This window comes from Etheostoma cragini, chromosome 2 (genome assembly GCF_013103735.1).
Source record: "Etheostoma cragini isolate CJK2018 chromosome 2, CSU_Ecrag_1.0, whole genome shotgun sequence".
NCBI lineage: Eukaryota > Metazoa > Chordata > Actinopteri > Perciformes > Percidae > Etheostoma > Etheostoma cragini.
Window position 1 is genome coordinate 1055589 of NC_048408.1, and position 19228 is coordinate 1074816.

A 19228-nucleotide genomic window follows, 5' to 3' on the forward strand; every position below is an offset into this window, starting at 1 on the left:
AAAAAAAAAAGGAAAAGAAAATGAATGATTGATTTTGGTCGGAGTGTCAAAGTGAAACAAGCCACGGTTGAGTCTCGGAGAGCAACGCCGGCCTAAACATTTACAAGATTACAATCAGGCTTTATAAAGTGACACATTACCATCCAGTGATGGCTTTCAGACTATATAATGATAAAAGACATACATATACAGAATGGGTAGTAGGGCTCCCTGACATGGGCTTGCACACAAGAAGATAAATTACAAAAAAGAACTCCTGAAATTCAAGGATTGTAATAAAACCAAGAGTTTATATCTTGCACCCCATAGCAATGAGGTTTTGATTGTGTTCTGCAATATCTCTTATTGCTGTAAGGTACAAGACACTTCCCCCCCCCTATAAGAATACATGGTTTTGGATAAACAGGGAAACATGAATATCAATCAAAAAGAAACTAAAAACAACAACAGACAAAACATTTTTTTTCGTTGTTTTTTCAATTCAAGCACACCGATCTCTCTAAATACATAAGTTAACATTCAAATGTGAATTAACACTTCAAGCAGTAGCGTAATCAGAGTGGGTTGTGGGAGGAGGGGTGTGTGGAACATCACTGTCAGCATTTGCCCAACGAAGGACAGCTGGTGAATACCATAGCAGCATACGCAGGTACAATATCAGTGAAAAGGGAAACCAAAAAAACTGCCTCTCAGCTTCGAGTGATGACCTGTAAGAAGCTATGGCTTACTGCTGAGTTGCTGTATTTAGGGGGGACATTTCTGGGGGACGAATCAAGACATGTTATACTGAAATTCAAGGATAGGAATCATAAAAAATGTGATTTTTTAAAATATTTTTTTTTTTTTACCGTGCCCCTGACCTGATTTCCGTGAAAGGATCTGTACTGCTGGTGTCACGGCCTGTCACAATGTTTATCAAACATCTGAATGAAATATTGGAAATGTCATGGGTTTATCTTACAAAAATAATTTTGAAATTTGTGTGCTTTTTGTCTCCTCTGAGTGAACATTTTGTGCCACACAACAGCAATTATTTGGTAATGTGTGGAGGAGGGGTTTCGGGAAAACGGCAGCAAATAGAATATGATCCGTCTGCATGTAACAAAGGAACCGTCTCTGGTTTAAGGCAGGAGGCTGTGCTGTATCTGTGGTGGCTTCGGATGCCATAGCAACAACCCCTTTTGACGTTATGTGTTGTTATGGGAACTATTTTAGAGCACCTGTCACAGTGTATTAGGCAAGGTTATAGGTAAAGTTTGGGAAACTAGTTCACATCTTCTATAAAAAATGATTGCTGGCCCTGAGGAGAATCCAAATAACTGCTTTCTTACTTCCTGTTTCCTTTCATATTTTTGAAGCTGCTGAGTCTGCTGGACGCAGGATTGTAGATTGTTTCGAACCGACGCATGTCTTCATCCTCTGTCTATAACGGGGCGTTTTCTCAGAGGACAATACTGATTTCAGTGCCACATACCACATTGCAGAGCAAGCAGCTACCACAACAACATAGCTACCACCGACATTTGCAAATAGAACTACCATGAAGGTACATCAGATTATACGAGTACAAGAGTTGTTACAATCCTACTTAATATACTCAGCACCGCCTTGCATCGCTACGCACATCACTCACTGATAATTACCACGACAATTACAGAAACCCATCGCCAACGTCTCTTCTCCATTGCTCAGAAACACACAGACACAAGTTGTGACCTACTGAGATGATTACCTGTCAAAAAGTGTAAGTCTGAAAACCCGACGCGCGTTTCAGAACTATTATCGAGACATTCAGCCCCAAAGTGACTCATTGGCTTTGCTGCAAATGGGCGACAATTCCCACACCTTGCAACATAGCTCAACACTTTTTCAATTTCGGAATTGTTTCAGGTTTTCCTTCTCCCTCCAAAGTCTTCCGAGACCTCAGGAGAAAGCAATCAGAACAGTGTTGGAACCTTCCCCCAATCTGGAGGGAGGCTGTGACAAGTAGAGAGCTTCCGATACCGATACCAGTATCGGTATTGCCTCCGATACTGCCTAAAACGCTGGTATCGGTATTGGGGAAGTACTGGAGTTTACACACGATCCGATACCACGTGGTAAAGCCCTGAAGAAAATCTACGTTAAAGTAGTTTATTTGATGTTCTTTTTCTGCTATAAGTGACTGTCAAACTGAATAATAAAATAAATGACCCACTGGTATCGGATCAGTACTCCGTATCGGCCAATACGCAAGGTCTGGTATCAGAATCTGTATCAGGAATAAAAAAAATGGTATTGGACCATCTCTAGTGACAAGAGCCCCTACCAGCGAAGTGGTAACCGACTTTTGGAAAAGGTCATGCAAGTGAACCAAACAACTGTATTAAAAATACCAAATTACAAGTACCAGAGTTCGTGTTCCCTGAACTTAGACATTTCTTCCCCTTGACTCTGGGACTTTTGCGATCCGTGCATTAGCGGCCGTCCCCTTACGTGCTTCGATAGGTCTTGATAATGTCTTTGATTTGCCTTCTGCAGATGGGACAGCAAGCGTTGGACATCTTCTTAAGTTTGAGTCCGCAGCTGTAGCACAGACACATGTGTCCACAAGCGTAGATGACCGTGTCCACCGCGTTCTCGTAACAGATGGAGCACTCGTCGGACCAGGGCCGGCGGCCTGTTGGGAACGTGGGGGACTTAGGGAGGCTGACTGGCGAATTTGGGGTTGTTCCTGTGGAAGAGTTGAAATAAAATGTTAAATAAGGGAAGAGTAAAGTAGACAGTTAAATTTAAAATGTATATATTATACTTTTATTTTATCAAAGCTAGATGCAAATGTTCTGAAGAAAGAAGGAGAAGAAATTGTGTTAAAAATCAGTTAGACAGTATGTTTCCTTTAGTTTTCACTTTTTAAATGACTGCATCTAACCTAGTGGAGATAAACCAACAATCAAAATCAATCACAATACATTTTCTGGTTGTTGACGTCTGTTTTCTCTGTTTGTAGAAACAATCAACCAATCAGAGCTTTGCAGGCGGGATTAACATCCATCCTACATAGTTAGTTAGCCACCTTGTAATTTACATGAGAGCGTAGTCATTTTGTTAATTTGTTTGTTAGTTATTTTGTTTTGTTTTAGGACTGATAATGCATTTATGTTGAATAGCAAGTAAAGTTAGTAAAAAAGAACAAGAAAAAATCATTTTAGTTAGCCACCTGACTATTCCATTACAAAACAGCAACAAGAAATGTTTAAAAAAAGGCTGCCAGGTGTGGAGGATAATGACACAGCTGTCAATTTACAGAATTAACAACTTTTAATGCAAAATATATCTTTGTTTTGCTAGTAGTAAACTGCTCCTAGCAACGGTTACTTCAGCTAACTGCAGCTATTAGGACACGTTAGCTACGTCTCTTGCTACAAGCATCAATCAGTCATTAGCCAGTGACATATTGATCCACAGTTTTGTGTCAGATTTATGTCTTGCATCTAAAAGCTGAATTTACATAACAGTGCCATGTGACATAATAACATGGGCCAAACATCTCCCTACATCCTGCTGCAGCAGAGGTGGGACAGGACGTTGGCCGTTGTTCCTAACTACTGCAGGATGACATCTGGGCATTACCTCGAAATGGTTTAAAAGTCCCATGTGGAAGATTGATTCTCCCCTTCTGTACTAGTAGCTCCCTGTGTGGGTGTACCTACCCCCCGCTGAGCTGCAGTAAGCGGCGGAGCACAGGCCTCCGTTCACCGCCGGGTCAGAGCTGCCACTGCCCAGGGCGCTCGGGGTTTGTGGAGAGGAGGAGGGCGAGCTGGGGTTGGACGTGGCCCGCGGATCCCCGACGTGAGTGGAACCTAATCGGAACAGATAAAGGCATGGGATTAGATGTTTCATTTAAATAGAATTCAAATGTCTTCAGTGACCCAGTACTTCCCATCCATGGGCGCCTCACCTCCTTTTAAATGTGTGCACATATTCATCACTGGAGATCTCTTCTCTCCTTTCTTTTTTTGGGAGAAAATTGATTCCAAAGCTGAGTCCTCCGTTTGTTCCACATTCTATCGTGGCATGATGGCCAGGGAAACAAATGGGAATTCCAAGAACAAGTTTCGGAAACACAAGTCAAAATGCCAATAATGCCTAGAGAGACCTGCCACGCGGTTACAGGCTGCCACGTGATTGACATATCACACTGCATCAATAATAATAATAGTAATGTGTATTCGTGAAAGGGTTCGACCAGACTGCAGCTCTAAGGGCATTTGTAGCCTCTTTTTCTCATTGTTTTGGTTGCAAACAAATGTATGTAAATAATTCCTAACGTTGCTCTGTCTGTCGGATGCGTACAAAGGCAACTTTTTGGTAACATATTAACCATAGCAGCTTTACATTTGCAATAATCGGTCAGATGTTGTGTTTCCCGCCTGTTCCTTCGCCAAAAAGTGGCAGAAAAACGGCAGCTTTAAAATGTCCATTTTACCCCAAAGAGCACTATCAACACAATGTGGTACTTCATAAAAAATAATAAAAATACACCAGTAAGTGTTTTCCCGCGGGCGATACCTATGTCACTTCTTCTGGTATGCTCTGTGTGATTTTAAATAACTTTAATGGTTTATCATCACAGGTAGGGCAGAGGCACAAAATACCCAACAAATTAAGATGCAAATGAGCTGTCTTGCAGAGCAAGCATGTAATCACCAACAAAGAATTCCCATCAAATGCTTTGCTGCTTCTCAGCGTAAATGCAGATTACTTTAATTACCTTCCCTGAAGCTTGCTGTCAAAAAACAGCACACTAACTGCACCAGAAATGAGCCTATTATAGGACTTTATTTCTTTTTCAAAAGGTATCACTCCACCGTGGTGAATCTTACTGAGGAACCTGTCATGGTGTCTGTGCTCCTGGAAAGCTGACAGGACGAACTAAAAGTGAAACCAGAGTCGTCAGAGTCACCGGCAACGCTGACCGGTGACATCATGATGGAAGCCGCACACAACCAAGTTCCCAGGAGTCAGATGGCATCGCTGTGCCGCCATCTGCACCAGCAGTCTGATCAGTCCAACCTCTGTCTAGGGCCGAGTCAATGAGGGGCCGCTGGAATTCAGAGAAAATGACCCACAACTGCCAGATCATTAACAGTAGTAGTGCTTTAGTCATCATGTCACTGCTGCTCATGACTATACCAGGAGCTGTTTTGGGGGGGGGGGGATCTCGGGGATCTCCTTAGTTTGCATTCTGGGGTTGCCCTGATCCTCCTGGCGCCTCAAAGTGTGTATGATTATGAGTTGCACTGTATGTACAGTGTGTAACACAATGTAACAGGTCATATGGAGCAGCGTACATTTTTAGCAGTGGAATCACACACTTTATCCATGCAGTATGCGTGTCAGGCTCCACCCATTGTCTATGTATAGATACAAGACAGGCCTCACACATTAGCACACTGGGTATAAGCAAAGGAAACAACAATGATGGACTGCTACTTCATCACAAGCAAAGCCACAATGAACAGAAGTCTCTAATCTGCCTGGCATTCAAAATGTGTTCCAAACTATGGTTACATTTGATAATCGAAAGTAAACTTGAACTGTTTGGCCCGACTCAAAAGGTAAACAACAGTGTATTATAGTTTAAGTCATGCTTTCATTGCTCTTGCCACCAAATGTATCAGTTGCATTTCCATTGTGCTTACCAAAGTGATTGCTGAGATCTTGAAAAGCGGCAACCTCACTAAAAGTAGGTTAAATGGCAGTTGACAGTTAATAGCCCGATTATCTTAACCACTTTATATGGTAAAGACCCCATAGTGATGCTAATAATCCCCTGTTGCACAGGAAAATAGTCTGCTATGAAAACATTAGCGTCTTAATAGATATTAGGAAGGGTCGTTGCAGACCTAAAATATGTGATCTGTTACTGCACAGAGCCTCTTTTGATTAGAAACTGTTACCAACTTAAGTCCCATCCGATACAATAGAAATACAAAGAGTTTCAAATTGCCTGTGGACTTTATTTTAGTCAATGAGTATCTGTTTCTGGGCTATGCATTGCCTTGTTTTCACTGCATGCTGCATTCACTGCAGGCCTGGAAACTGAAGCAGTGTGGATGCGGCTGAAACCTAATCTAAGACTTAGTAGTGTAGATGTAGCTTAACGCCAGCAACACACCGTGACTAGCTGTGAAGCGTAGATTGGCTGTTCAGACCGATCCGCGGCCGCTCCGCCCCTGATCGTAACCGGTGTGGCCGTACAGATTGAATAACATTGGCGTTGAAATGAAAACAACTCCGCGTCACAGCTATTCACGGCGCTTCAGTGTGTGATGTGTGCAGTAGATCCGTATCTGCAATTCTCAGAAAAGTTACAAAAAAGGTTGGACACATGCCCCCAAATTCCTCAGAGGAAATATGGTCAAATGATCTGAAAAACATTTGTTTTTTTTTAGCATACTGAGGCCTTACACGTGCACTTTAAAATGATCTCAAAGCAACCAGAAACCCCAGCACTAACTTTCTGTGTACAAAGGCTGTGGCATTATCAGTAATCACTGTGCCACCTCAACAAGGTGTTACTAGATTCCCCATGTTTCACCTTTCATGGGATTACTCAAGCCTGATCACCCTGAAGCCCTGTTAGCATGAGTGCTTCCCCTGTAAAGTTGAACAACCCCCCCCCCAGCTCTCCCTGTTAATCCCCCTGGCAGGCGGGCAGCTGAGGCCGACTCTGTGGTGCCCAGCCCTGATCCCGCCTGTTCACCACTAGATTAAACCGACCTGTGTGAACAGCTGGGAGCGGCGGGCTGCCACATCTCTGCCGCTCACTGCTTCAGCCATCAGTCCTCTTTCTTTAAAGCATGGGAGGCATGCAGGGCATGTGGCGAGGGAGGTGGGTGGGGATGAGGAGGGCGGGGTTTGGGGGCTTAGTGTACAAATGTGTTTATAAGGGTCACCTGTGACAGCCTTCAGGCTTGTGTTTGTCACAGATTTTGGTCAATCCAACTTGAGGTGAGGGAAAGGGGTTCAGACTTTTACATGGAATGGAAAGAACAGAAAGAAAAAATGAAATGAGCCTCGCAAAGAGTTTAAATTGTAAATTGGTGAAACACAAAGTGTTTTAAAATGGTTGGCTGTTAAATTAATTGCAGATAAATCTCCTGTTCTGAAGTGCTATTGGGACAACTGTTCACTTAGGCTCAGCTTTCTTGTGTGTGTGTGTGTGTTCAGATCTGATGAGAGGAAAGCAGCTCTGAGGCTAGTAGTTTAAGGTTATGGCTTGCCCTGCGGCCTAAAATGTTAAAAGTTTCTTTTTGTCTGGTGGAGATTTTATCTTCAGAGACAGAAGAGCCGTTTTGGTGGGAGGACACAGTCGTACATCCCTGAGTTGTTTACCACTTTAATAGGTGTAGTGAGGAGTGTGTGTGCTTCCATACATATGTATGAACTAGTTATACATAGGCATGAATGCAGTATGCCAAGAAAGATAGAGGCAGACAGAGGAAGAGAAAGATGTTTAAGAAAAGGACAATGAGGAACAACTAGTTTTTCATTCCAAACTTTTCATCCTGAATTTAGCCTGGAGCAGTAGGCAGTACCAACGCCTCCCAAACCACTGCACTACCAAATCATTTTAACCAGGAGCTCTGGGGGTCGCTCAGTCCATAGGGAGCTGGGTTGGGAGCCAGAGGGTCACTGGTTCAAGTCCCCATATGGACCAAAAGTATGGTGGTGGACTGGTAGCTGGAGAGGTGCCAGTTCACCTCCTGGGCACTGCTAAAGTGCTCTTGAGCAAGGCACCAAACCCCCATCTGCTCTGAGGTGCTTTCCATTGGCTGCTCATTTAATTGCATTGGCAGCTCATTACCCCGACTTTGCCCTATAATTAAAAAAACGTAAATTATGTGTGTAGCTAAAATAAGATAAGGAACATGTTCTGTTAGGTCTATATTATAATCAAAAAAACAAAGTGACAATCATATTTTTTGAGGGGGACAAATCTACCTCTTCTAAATATTGGGGGGGACATTTCTACACCTATATGTATACATATCAGCTTAAGTGAATGACAGTACAGGTATGTATGTTTGTAGCGGTGTGTGTGATGACTGCGGGGATGGAAACAAAAGGGGGAGCACAAACAATGACCCAAATGATAATTAAATCAAAAAGATTTAACGGAGAAGAGAGGACACCAGCAGAGATGACGGAGGAGGAGGAAAGGGGAGCGTGGCAGCTGCAGTGTATGAGGATGTGGGTGGTGAGGAGCTTACTTGTGCATGGGCGCGCTGACATTTTAATGGAATCTATATTACATGCAAAGTGGGTCACTGGATGGGTGTCCTGTTTCCACGACACAAGGTCCTTTCAATATCTCTCTCGCAAAGTTCAACTGTCAGCCGCTCTGTTCTCAGTTGTCTTCGCTATGATCACACTAATAAGGGATCTTTGGATAATAGAGAAAAATACTGTGTGGCGTGCAGTCTGTGAGTTGGTGAATCCCCCTGGGTTATTTATATTATGTACACATACACATAAATACAGTATACAGCGGGGCTCGAAAGTTTGGGCACCCCGGGTAAAAATTTGTATTAATGTGCATAAAGAAGCCTAGAAAAGATGGAAAAAATCTCCAAAAGGAATCAAATGACAGATTAGACATCTGTGTGATATGTCACAAAAAGTTAGATTTTATTTCCATCATTTACACTTTCAAAATAACAGAAAACAAAAAAATGGCGTCTGCAAAAGTGTGGGCAGCCTGCAGAGTTTACAGCATGCACCCCCCCTTTTGAAAGCTGAGACCTGACAGTGTCATGGATGGTTCTCAATCATCGTGTGGAAAGACCAGGTGATGTCAATCTTAAGGTTTTAAATGCCCAGACTCATCTGACCTTGGACCAACAATCAGCACCGTGGCTTCTTCTAAGCAGTTGTCTAGAAAACTGAAACTGAAAATAGTTGAACCTCACAAAGCAGGAGTAGCGTTTTCAGATGCCAATATTCTCTGTCCGGAATGTAATTAAGAAATGGCCGTCGTTAAGAACAGTGGAGGTTAAAGCAAGATCTGGAAGACCAAGAAAAATATCAGACAGAACAGATCGCAGGATTGGGAGAAAAGCAAAAACCCATGTTTGACTGCACAATCCATCCAGAAAGACCTGGAGACACTGGAGTTGTGCTACACCATTCCACTATAAAGAGATCCTTGTACAGATATGGTCTTCGTGGAAGAGTCATTAGAAGAAAACCTCTTCTACATCATCAACACTAAAATCAGCCTTTGAAGTTTGCAAATGAATATATAGACAAGCCTGATGCATTGTGTGAAAAGTTCTGTGGACCTCATGTGTTGAGCTCACCTCCGATGAGGTTAAAATAGAACCTTTTGGCCGGATTGAGCAAACGTACGTTTGGAGAAGAAAGGGCACAGAATTTAATGAAAAGAACCTCTGTCCAACTGTTAAGCATGGGGGGGAATAAATCACGCTCTGGGGTTGTCTTGCAGCCAGTGGCACAGGGAACATTTAACAAGTAAAAGGAACGTGACAGACAGCCCAGAAATCTCAAAGAACTGGAAGACTTTTGGAAAGAAGAATGGGCGAAGATACCTCAAACAAGAAGTGAAAGACTCTTGGCTGGCTACAAGAAGCGTTTCCAAGCTGTGATCCTCGCCAAAGGTAGGGGGTCCAAGGTATTAACTCTGCAGGGCGCCCAAACTTTTGCAGACGCAATTTTTTTGTTTTCAGTTATTTTGAAAGTGTAAATAATGAAAAAAAATCTAAGTTTTTTGTGACATATTATACGAACGTCTAATCTGTCTTCATCCACCATTATCACCCTGTCCGAGCACCCTTGGCTGACCGGAGTTTCCCTAAAGCATGTGTTCGAGTATGCCAGTTCCTATTAGAAAGGTCCATTACTTGATGCTTTGTTTGAAGTGAGAGCCTCTGTGATGAATGCTTTATCGTGCCATGCTGAGAGCAGAAGCCCACTGGGAGAGCCAAGCTTTCAAGTTTAACATCCCTCGCTTGGAGAAGAAGGCATGGCTCGAATTCAGCTTGAATGACACCTAAATTGCTCTCCAGTCAACAGAAAGCAATAGATCAAGAGCTGCAGCAGCGAGATAAGAGTTGCTTCCTAATTCAAAGCAGCTGGGAAGTGAAGATGATCCACACCTCAGTGGGAATTCCAAGATGTGCTCCGATAAGGAGATGTGCCCCTGACCCGTTTCATTGTTCTGCTATTCCTGTGTTGTTGTGCTGCCAAGGCTCTCTAGTTTCAGTAATGATCGTTAGAAATGCACACAGAAAAAGCAGGTGGTCTGTGTGCGCAGCTGCCAAGCCAAAATTTGATTTAACAGTAAAGTGATCTCTGTGTGTGATAACAGGATCTAGCTTACTGTACCATCAAAACATTTTGCATAATGCAAAGGAAAAACATGTCAGCTTTGCTTCTTTGAAAGGAAAGAGGAGATTGATCACTGATGCCATCTCCACTACAAAGCTACACTGTAAAAAAGATAATACTTTAAGTTTTTTTGTAATATTCTAGCAGCTGTGGTGCCAAAACAATACTGTAAAATAAGGGGGAAACTTTATTTAAAAAGAGACAATTAATATACAAATTAATTTATACCTTTAACCCTGTGTATTATTTTGGCTGCTCAATGTTTAATAAAGCATATTTACACCTGTTAAAGCTCATTTTCTCTATTCACTATGTATTCACAGTATCAAACTTTAATATAACTTTTTTCTTTCAAAGAAATCAAATTCCTTTAAAAAAAACTTTAAACGTATGGTTTTTCAGTTACAGGTTTTTCAGGTTCTTTTACAATAGACACGTTCAGTTCAGTCTATTGTATTTTTTACGTTTTTGTGTTTGAGAAAAAAATAGGTAAAATCATTTTGAAAACTAAAATTACAGTTGGATTGCAGTTTGTGTTTATAGTATCCTGTAGCTCTCGATTATTTGTGTTGACATGGCTGTCATGGTCACTCTGCTATCAGTGGATGTAAAGTGAGTCAGGCTAACGTTAGAGGGCAACGTTAGCCCATAGTGAACGTGGTGATTCCCCTTGTGTAACACGCAGTGAGCCACGTTTCACAAAGGGTTTGCTGGATTGAATTTGTACGCAAAAAGAAAATGGGGGGAAATTTGTGGAGGAGTCCTAGGAGGCCATGTCTGTATTTAAATAGGGCTTTTCTAGTCTTAACGACTACTCAAAGGGCGTTAACATAGTACATATAGTGCTGTGTCTTGCCCAAGGACACTTCGACACGGGACTGCAGGGCCAGGGATTGAACCAGCAACCTGACCCCTCTTACCACCTGAGCCACCGCCACCCCCGTACTGTGGAGAGCCGTCAGCATAGCATACTGTCTATACAGTGGTTATAAAGTTGACAGTTAGTGGTCTACTTTATGTGTTGTGTTAAATATTGTGTTTATATATTATTCCATTAAAAACAAAACGTATAGGTGATGGCAAGTGCAGGGGGGGGGGGGTCAGAGAGGGAGATGGTGTGCTCATGTCATGTTGAGTTTTACGTTTTTACTATTATTACTCACAATTTGCACCACTGTTCATACTGTATAATTATTTATTTTGTATTAGCATAGCGTGTACATACATGTGGTAATAAACACTCATATAGACACATCTATGTATTTATAGATCATTTCATAGCATATGTTATTAAATCACTTCTGGTTAGACACTAACTACATTCCGTTGCTCTGTACTTGTTCCATGTGCAATGACAATAACGTTGAATCTAATCGAATCTCATTTTGTGTGTGTGCGTGTTAATCTCTTTGACAAGAGAAAGGTGTAAGCTTCGTCCTCAGAGTGTCTCTCTTTCTCTTTCTTGCATGTCTAGATAAAGCCACGGCTGTTCCTCTTTAACCTCTTTTAAACCTCTGCTTCCTTTTCCTGCTGCTGTCCCTGAAGGAAAGCAGCATCTATATTTAAAGATGCCTGTTCCTCCACAGACAAACACTTGTGACACCTTTGAAAGGCCGGTGCTGTTTGGGCTGTTATGCCTCTTAAGAGCTGCATTAATAGGAGACAGCATCCGCCGCTGCATGTGACAGTTTGCATTACACAGCTGACACAGATTGTCCTGTTGGTGTCATCTCTTTGGTATCACTGGGGGAATATATCCGATAATAGCTTGTTGGTAATAATCAGGATTTTAAGAGTGTCACGTATGAACGGGTGTTGTGCGGTCTTTTAAATAGGATTTCACCCACTTTATTAGGGCTGCAGCTACAATTGTTTCCATTGTTGTTTATTCTATTGGTTGTTTTCTTGACTAATCCATTAGTTGTCTGGTCTATAAAATGTCCCAGAAATTTGGATCTGTGTGTCCCAAAGCCCAAGAGGACCTCCTCATGTCTTGTTTTGTCCCAAATGTAAAGATATTCACTTCACTGTCACAGAGGAGAGAAAAAACTAGGACATAAAAGCTGGAATCAGATAATTTTGACTGAAACTGTTGATGAAATGACCCAAACCGATTAATCGATTACCAAACAGTTGGCGATTCATTTAGTAGCCGACAACCAGTGGTGGAAGATGTATTTAGATCCTTTACTTAAATAAAAATACTAATACCACACTGTACAAATACTCTGTTAAAATTAAAAGTCCTGCATTGAAAAGGTTACTTAAGGTAGGGTGTAAGTAAGTATCATCTGGAAAATGTATTAAAAGTCCAAGTACTCAATGCAGTAAAATCCTCACGTTTCAGTAACTGGAAACAATCCAAACAGTTGTGTGTTTAATGGTCTAGTCATTTCAGCTGGACTTATACAATGTTGGGTAGTTTTATTTAGAATAAAACATCAGATTTTATGAACTACATGTGTTTTGTGCGCAGACATCTTAATGTGTAAAGTTACTAAAACTGTTCCTCTCTGAAATGTAGAAGAAGAAAGTGGCGTGAAAAGATCAGAATCAGAATTTGTACTTCAGCACAGTACTTGAGGAAAGGTACTTAGTTACATTCCACCACTGTTGACAACGAATCCGATCATCACTTCCTCTTTGCAGCTCTAGCCTTTAATAGACAGATGTGGGATCAAATGGCATTCGGAAAGGCATCCATGAAGACAAGGCACTAGACAAGGGAAGGCACTATGTCTGGCAGGGCCAATGAAGTGTCTCGGCACACCACTGACAGGCAAAGTGTCCACCCGCTGAGATGTGTTGTTGTCCCTGCTGTGTGCAGGTCAAAGCCCTCCCTCCCGCTGTAGTCTCTCTCCACCGCTGCTCGCTCGCTTCCTGTTTTTAATCTTCCTGGCACCTGGTGGACCATCGTCTCTGCTTGCTGATCCTAGAAAATGTGCGAAGAATCTTCCTGGCTCAAGACACCTGCTGTAAATATTGTGACAACCAACAAAGGGCTCTCCCAAACTCTTGACCTCTCCAACGGTGCGGGTCGCGACCGCGGCTGTAATTTCCCAAGGGGAGAAGTGGTTTGCCTCCATTGGCATCCTGTCAGAGTGATCAACATTTAGCACCCAAGAGCTCAGAGGTCTCAGCAGCGGTGCAGTCAGCCAAATGAAGATCAATATCGTGATCGGTAAGTTCCCAACCCGGGGCACATGGCGGGGCTGGAAGGACGCTTATTTCCACCGTTAACTGGGGTCATTCCCAAGGCACAGCATGCGGTCACGGAACAGTCTCTTACAGGAGGTAGACGCACCGTTGTTAACACGTCAGGAAATAATCAAGTTGCCAGTGTAATTAATCTGTCAGACGTTCATCATACATACTGACATACTTTTGTCTTCACTTTACTTTAACTCCTATTTAGCATTCATTTTACGCACCATATTTTGCCTTGATTTTCACCAGTTTTCCCTGTCTCTCCCACCTATATAGAAAACCCCTTTGAATGCCTCTGTAAGTCCTCTTTCAAATGGGTTTTCATATTACGTTTGACCAAACCCTTTAGAGCGGCAAAGATTAATCAGTTGTCAGCTATTACATTTTTAAATGAATCTCGCCACTTATTGTGACAATCAATTAAATCGGTTTGAGTCATTTTCTATGTTAAAAAAACTTCCAGCTTCTTCGAGTGATTATTCTCTAGTTTAATCTTTGAGTTGTAGACAAAACGAGACATTTGAGGATGACTTGTCGGAAAAAACTGAGTGATACGTTTCACCATTTCTGACATTTTATGGACCAAACAATTAATGGTCAGTTGCAGCCCTAAAGCCCCTAGTATGTAATATACCGTCATGTGTTGCTAACTTACCCAGGATCCTCAGCTGAGTCACAGCCCCATGGAGACCAAAGAACATCCAGAGTGGGCGGGAGTTGTCCACACACACCTGCATGCCCACATTGGTGCCGTTGTGGCTGAGGAGCACCTCCCCCTCCGGGTTGACCAAGAAGCCCAGGATGTCGCTGCTCTGGAGAGGCGTCGGCACCCGACACACTGCCCAGAACTCCTTCCTGTCCACCAGAGCCTCGGGGTTGTAGGGCAGGTCGCTGGGACACAGCACAGCCGGGTCGCAGGACGTCACGCCGTAGGACAGCGAGCCCGAGCGCGCCGGGCTGGACTTGGTGACCTTGATGAAGACGGTCTCCCCGGTGCGCAGGGGCCGGTTGGTGAAGACCAGGGTGCGCTCCTCTCGCCCGTGCTCGGATCGTGCCACCGTCTGCTCGTCCAGCGTCTTGATGTGGGCGCCGCGCAGCTGGTGGAAGTGCAGGTCGCTCTCCAGGGCCGACGGCAGCAGGGAGGACTGCTGCGAGTTGAGGGAGTTCTGGGGAATGGGGCAGGTGGAGGACGGGGAGGCAGAAGCCAGGTGGAGGGTGTGGCGGTGGGAGTGAGTGTGGGCGTGGCGTCCCTCCTCCTGCTGCCGGTTGAGGTCACACAGGCTGACGGACAGGCGCGAGTCGTCGGCTTCGCGGCGGAGCGAGGACGAGCGCCCCGTGGTGAAGGAGCGCGGGCGGAGGCAGTCGGGAGGAACAATCTCACTGTCTGGATAGGGAGGGGAGAGAAGAGGGATGGAGACGGAGAGAGAACAGCGGTTAATAGCGGTCCTACTGTGTTTTGCCTTGATTAGCAATTTGCCGGAGGCGTGTGGAGATGAAGCGTGCAGTCAGCTGAATCCCTACAATTCTGAGAAGAGCTGAATCTGCAGCCAGTCTGACAACAAGATAATGATAAAAAAAGAAAGAGATTTATCTTCAGTTGCACAAGTTGAATGCATATGTAGGGTAGTTCTAATTAGTCAGTGCTGCCGCAAATGAGTGTGTCAGGAAGTGTGTTTAAAGATAAAGAAAATGAAAGTAAAGTCGGTCTCTCCTACATCTGCACAGAGCTGAATCATCTGCAGTAGCTTTGTGCAAGAAAACACTGCATGGGGTCAATTAGCAAAGAACAAATGACTTTCCTGAAACATGAAGTAATCCATGCGCGTGTGTGTGTGTATGGGTGTGTGTTTGTTGCCTTCCTTGTAGCACAGAATCACTCCACCACGTTGCATAGCTGTTTATGAAACAAATACCAAAGAAAACAAGAGATGATTCATTTCAGGGGTGCATCATTGCACCTTAAATAGAAATACTGCCATTTTGATGTAGCAGTAATTACAGTCATTATCGGATGAGTTTTCCCCTATATTCCAATGCTAAAATCAAGTGTTAATCCACATTTCAAAGCTGATTTTCATGAAAATGACTCCGTCACCTGTTTCTCAGATGAGTTTCAGCCCTACATGTCATTTGATTGTGTTATAAGTTTATTCATAGCTTTTGTCGTTCATGGAGATGAAGCATATGAGGTTGCTTTAGATTGCTGCTGACCATTTTAAAAAGAAACATGAAATCCATGACAGACATGGGTTTTCCTTCCCGTGGGCCGATGTATGGTAAGTGTCACCAGCTTTTTATTTAAACCCCCCCCCCCTACTAGCCCCATTGCAACTACACTGCCTGCCCTGTCTATTTAACGCTTCTGGTCTTACAGCAAAAGTAGACACAAATACACACACACACACACACACACACACACGACTGCAGCTCTGATAAGCTGCCCTCAGGTTGCTCAGTCTCATCCTACGCCTCGACATGGCTGCTCAAAATAACACCTAAATGTGTGTTCCCTCTCAGCACCGCCTCCTGCCTCCAGGCCTGGTGGCAGGGGTAAAATTAGCCTGTTGTTCTGTTCTGAGAGGGGGGGGGGGGGGGGGGTGTGCACATGTGTATGTAGGCAGAGGAAACAAGAGACAGATAAACCACCATACAAGAGCTTATGACAAAACTAAGAGTCCCTCCTCAGTCAAAGCAAGAGGTGAAGGACAACAATCGAAAGAAAATAGGGGGACGGGGGGAGGATGGAGGCAACGGACCAGCCGCTCACCGTTTCTGGAGAGTCTCTCGAGTCCGACCAGGACCCGAGAGCCTGATTTCAGATAAAGCTCTAAGTCTTAAGCCCCCTCCACCGCTAACTGTAAACCATAGCAGTGAAAACAGAGCAGCCGCACCTCTCATGGTGCCCTCCCACAGCTAAAAGAGACACAAGCCAAAAGGAAGATAGTTATTTAAACTGTTCCTGTCTCAGCCGGTATAACGTCTGCTTTTCTTCAGGGCTCTCACAAATCTATTTACATTTTAGATTCTCACTGAAGGCATGAAAACTATGAATGAACACATATGGAATTATGTACTTAACAAAAAACTGTGAAATAACTCTTAAATAGGTCTTATAAATTAGATTTCTCAAGTAGCCCCCCTTTGCTTTTTTGATAGCGCTGCAAACCCTTGGTGTTTTCTCAAAGAGCTTCGTGGAGGTAGTCACCTGAAATGGTTTTCACTTCACATGTGTGCCCTTTCAGGGTAAATTAGTGAAATTCCTTGTCTGGTTTAATGCATCATCACTGAAATTCTGTGTGATGAGCCCCTTGCATGCTCTAAAGCTGTGATTGGTGTCTATTGTTACCCGCTCAAAGTCATGTCATGCGTCAATTAATGTTAGCTGCTAACCCAGAGCTTTACGATGCTCTGTGATTATCCTAATTGATTTTTAGGAGAGGAAATAAAATGGAGAGGACACAGGGCAGCTCCCAGAGACTGCTTATCAACCATTAAACACCTTTTTGCTCAGAAGTGGGCAGCAGTTAACTGTGTGTCCCAGAGGCCAGCTGATGACTAGCACGCCAGCTTGGATTTCATCTTCTATTTCCTCTGCTATCGATGGCCTCGCAGCCTCCATGAAAACCCACGCCACAACTAAGAGCAGTGTTGGAATGTAACAAAGTACAAATACTTTGTTACTGTACTAGAATTGTTGTGCTTTTGTAAAATACAGAGTGTGGTCATACTTTTACTCCGATACATTTCCCCCAAGTATCTGTTACACTAGAAGAAAGCAGGTTCGGCCAATCACTGCTCCTAGTTTGCAAGTTAATGCACGCTCCATTGCAATTGGTGACCTAATGCCCGTTTGTTGCCAAGCGCCAACACCATTGGCCAAAACTAAAGAAGAAGAGGAGGAAGCGTAATAACAGATAGCATCCTGCTGCCAACGCAACTGACGATGAGCACCCACCACACTGGTGAGCGGGGTGGTGATGATGAAGATCACGTTACAAACCGGGAGCCATGTTTCTAAGAAATGTTTTCCTACTTTGGAGTAAAAGATTGTTCCTCACAAAATAATGAAAAAATTGTTTTCTCTTTGTTGATGTCGGACTTCCTGAATGTTATATAATGCAGTTTATAATCAAAGCTTGTAATTTTACTTTCACTGCTAATATGAAAGTACATTTAGTATCAGAACATTACATCTACCAAAGTGGTTTTTGGGTACTTACTCTCTAGTATTGCCTTTTATGTACTTTATACTAGTCTGAGTAAGAGGACATGCTGTGGAAATGAACAGAGCCTGACGTACGGCTGTTGAATTGTAATTGAACAGCTCAATCTGCCATGTAGTCCATTTCCTGATTAAATTCAATTTCCTCGGACAGAGAGCCATTTGCTCAGCGGAGGCCTTTAAGGAAGTCAGGTCAAAATGAAACCCTTATGGGGCCCAGGCTCTCTGATGACTAGGGAAGGCCTCTCCTGTGGTGATGGACAGAGGAGCAGGCACGCTAACTGCTCGACCACAAAGTGATTGTGATGCCCGAGCCAACGTACGCCCACTCGCTCCGAGTTATTGGGGGGGGGGGGGGGTGGGCGATTTGAATGACATCACCAAATGAAATTGTATGTGTGGCTCTTTCAAAGCTGGCCGTTTCTCTGCTGCCCATCATCCAGCTCCATCATAAATTGGATTACAATGGGACAGACTTTGTTGCAAGGCCTCCGGGACACGCGGGAGTACCGGAGCTGCTGAGAGGATGATGACATGTCTCGGGGGATAACAGCAGATGGAAGCGAGAGCAGAGAGGAGAGGTAAAGCCACGGTGGGAGGGAGGGATGGCTGCCTGTGACAACGCTGGATTTATGTTGAAAGGAGTCGGGCCCAGGCTTCCAAACAGGCGCAAATCATCTCAGTCTCTCTCTCTCTCTCTCTCTCTCTCTCTCTCTCTCTCTGTGTCACTCCTGCTCTAACTCAACCGCAGAATGTGTGAACACAAACTCACACACACAGTAAATTGATTCCTTTCAAAAAACATGTCTTTTATCAGCCAATTTCAAAAAACTCCTCAGAGGGGTTTATGTTCCTTTTTATATCCTCTCCCTTTTTCCCTATCACTTGCTCACTTTTCAAAGAGTAGTCATTTCAAACCCATATTGGATCACCATTTCTTCTTCTTTTTTTCCTTCATCAAAGGCTGGTGAGATGGAGGAAGTGTGTGTGCTGTTAATGGTTGTTGTTAGCGTGGCGGACAGAAAGAGGAATGAGAGGACTGTAGATCATTCACCATGCATTTGAAAAAGCGTATGTGTGTGTATTTGTGTGTGTGTGTGTGTGTGTGTGTGTGTACTCGTGTGTGTATCCGTTTGTGACCTCACCAGCTGCTGCCCGCTAATCACGGTGCACCTGCGTTTTTAGCTACATACAATCCCTTTGTCCTATTGGTCCCTTTCACATCCACCACTCACAGATGATCTCTGCCATTGGCCAAGGCGAGAATTTTTTTTTTTTAATTTGAAAGCAGCATTAAACAGTGTGTGTGTGTGTGTGTGTTCACTTCTCACTCATGTAGGAGGACATTGTAATGGGGCCATGGACGATGCAGCTGCTGTCACTGAGTCTGAAGGGGTGGTGGGG

General features: G+C 43.6%; 1 protein-coding gene across 1 annotated transcript in view; it reads right to left on the bottom strand.

Moving 5' to 3' along the window:
- Positions 1-2126: 2126 nt before the first annotated feature.
- The window catches only part of neurl1aa (neuralized E3 ubiquitin protein ligase 1Aa), a 48883-nt gene continuing 31781 nt past the window's right edge, over positions 2127-19228 (bottom strand). Inside the window, exons 4-6 of the mRNA XM_034893788.1 lie at positions 14258-14986; positions 3693-3842; positions 2127-2713 (exon numbers count right to left, since the gene is read on the bottom strand). Coding sequence (XP_034749679.1) covers positions 2472-2713; positions 3693-3842; positions 14258-14986 — 1121 coding nt within the window. The 3' untranslated portion in view covers positions 2127-2471. The remainder of the gene's footprint in view (positions 2714-3692; positions 3843-14257; positions 14987-19228) is intronic.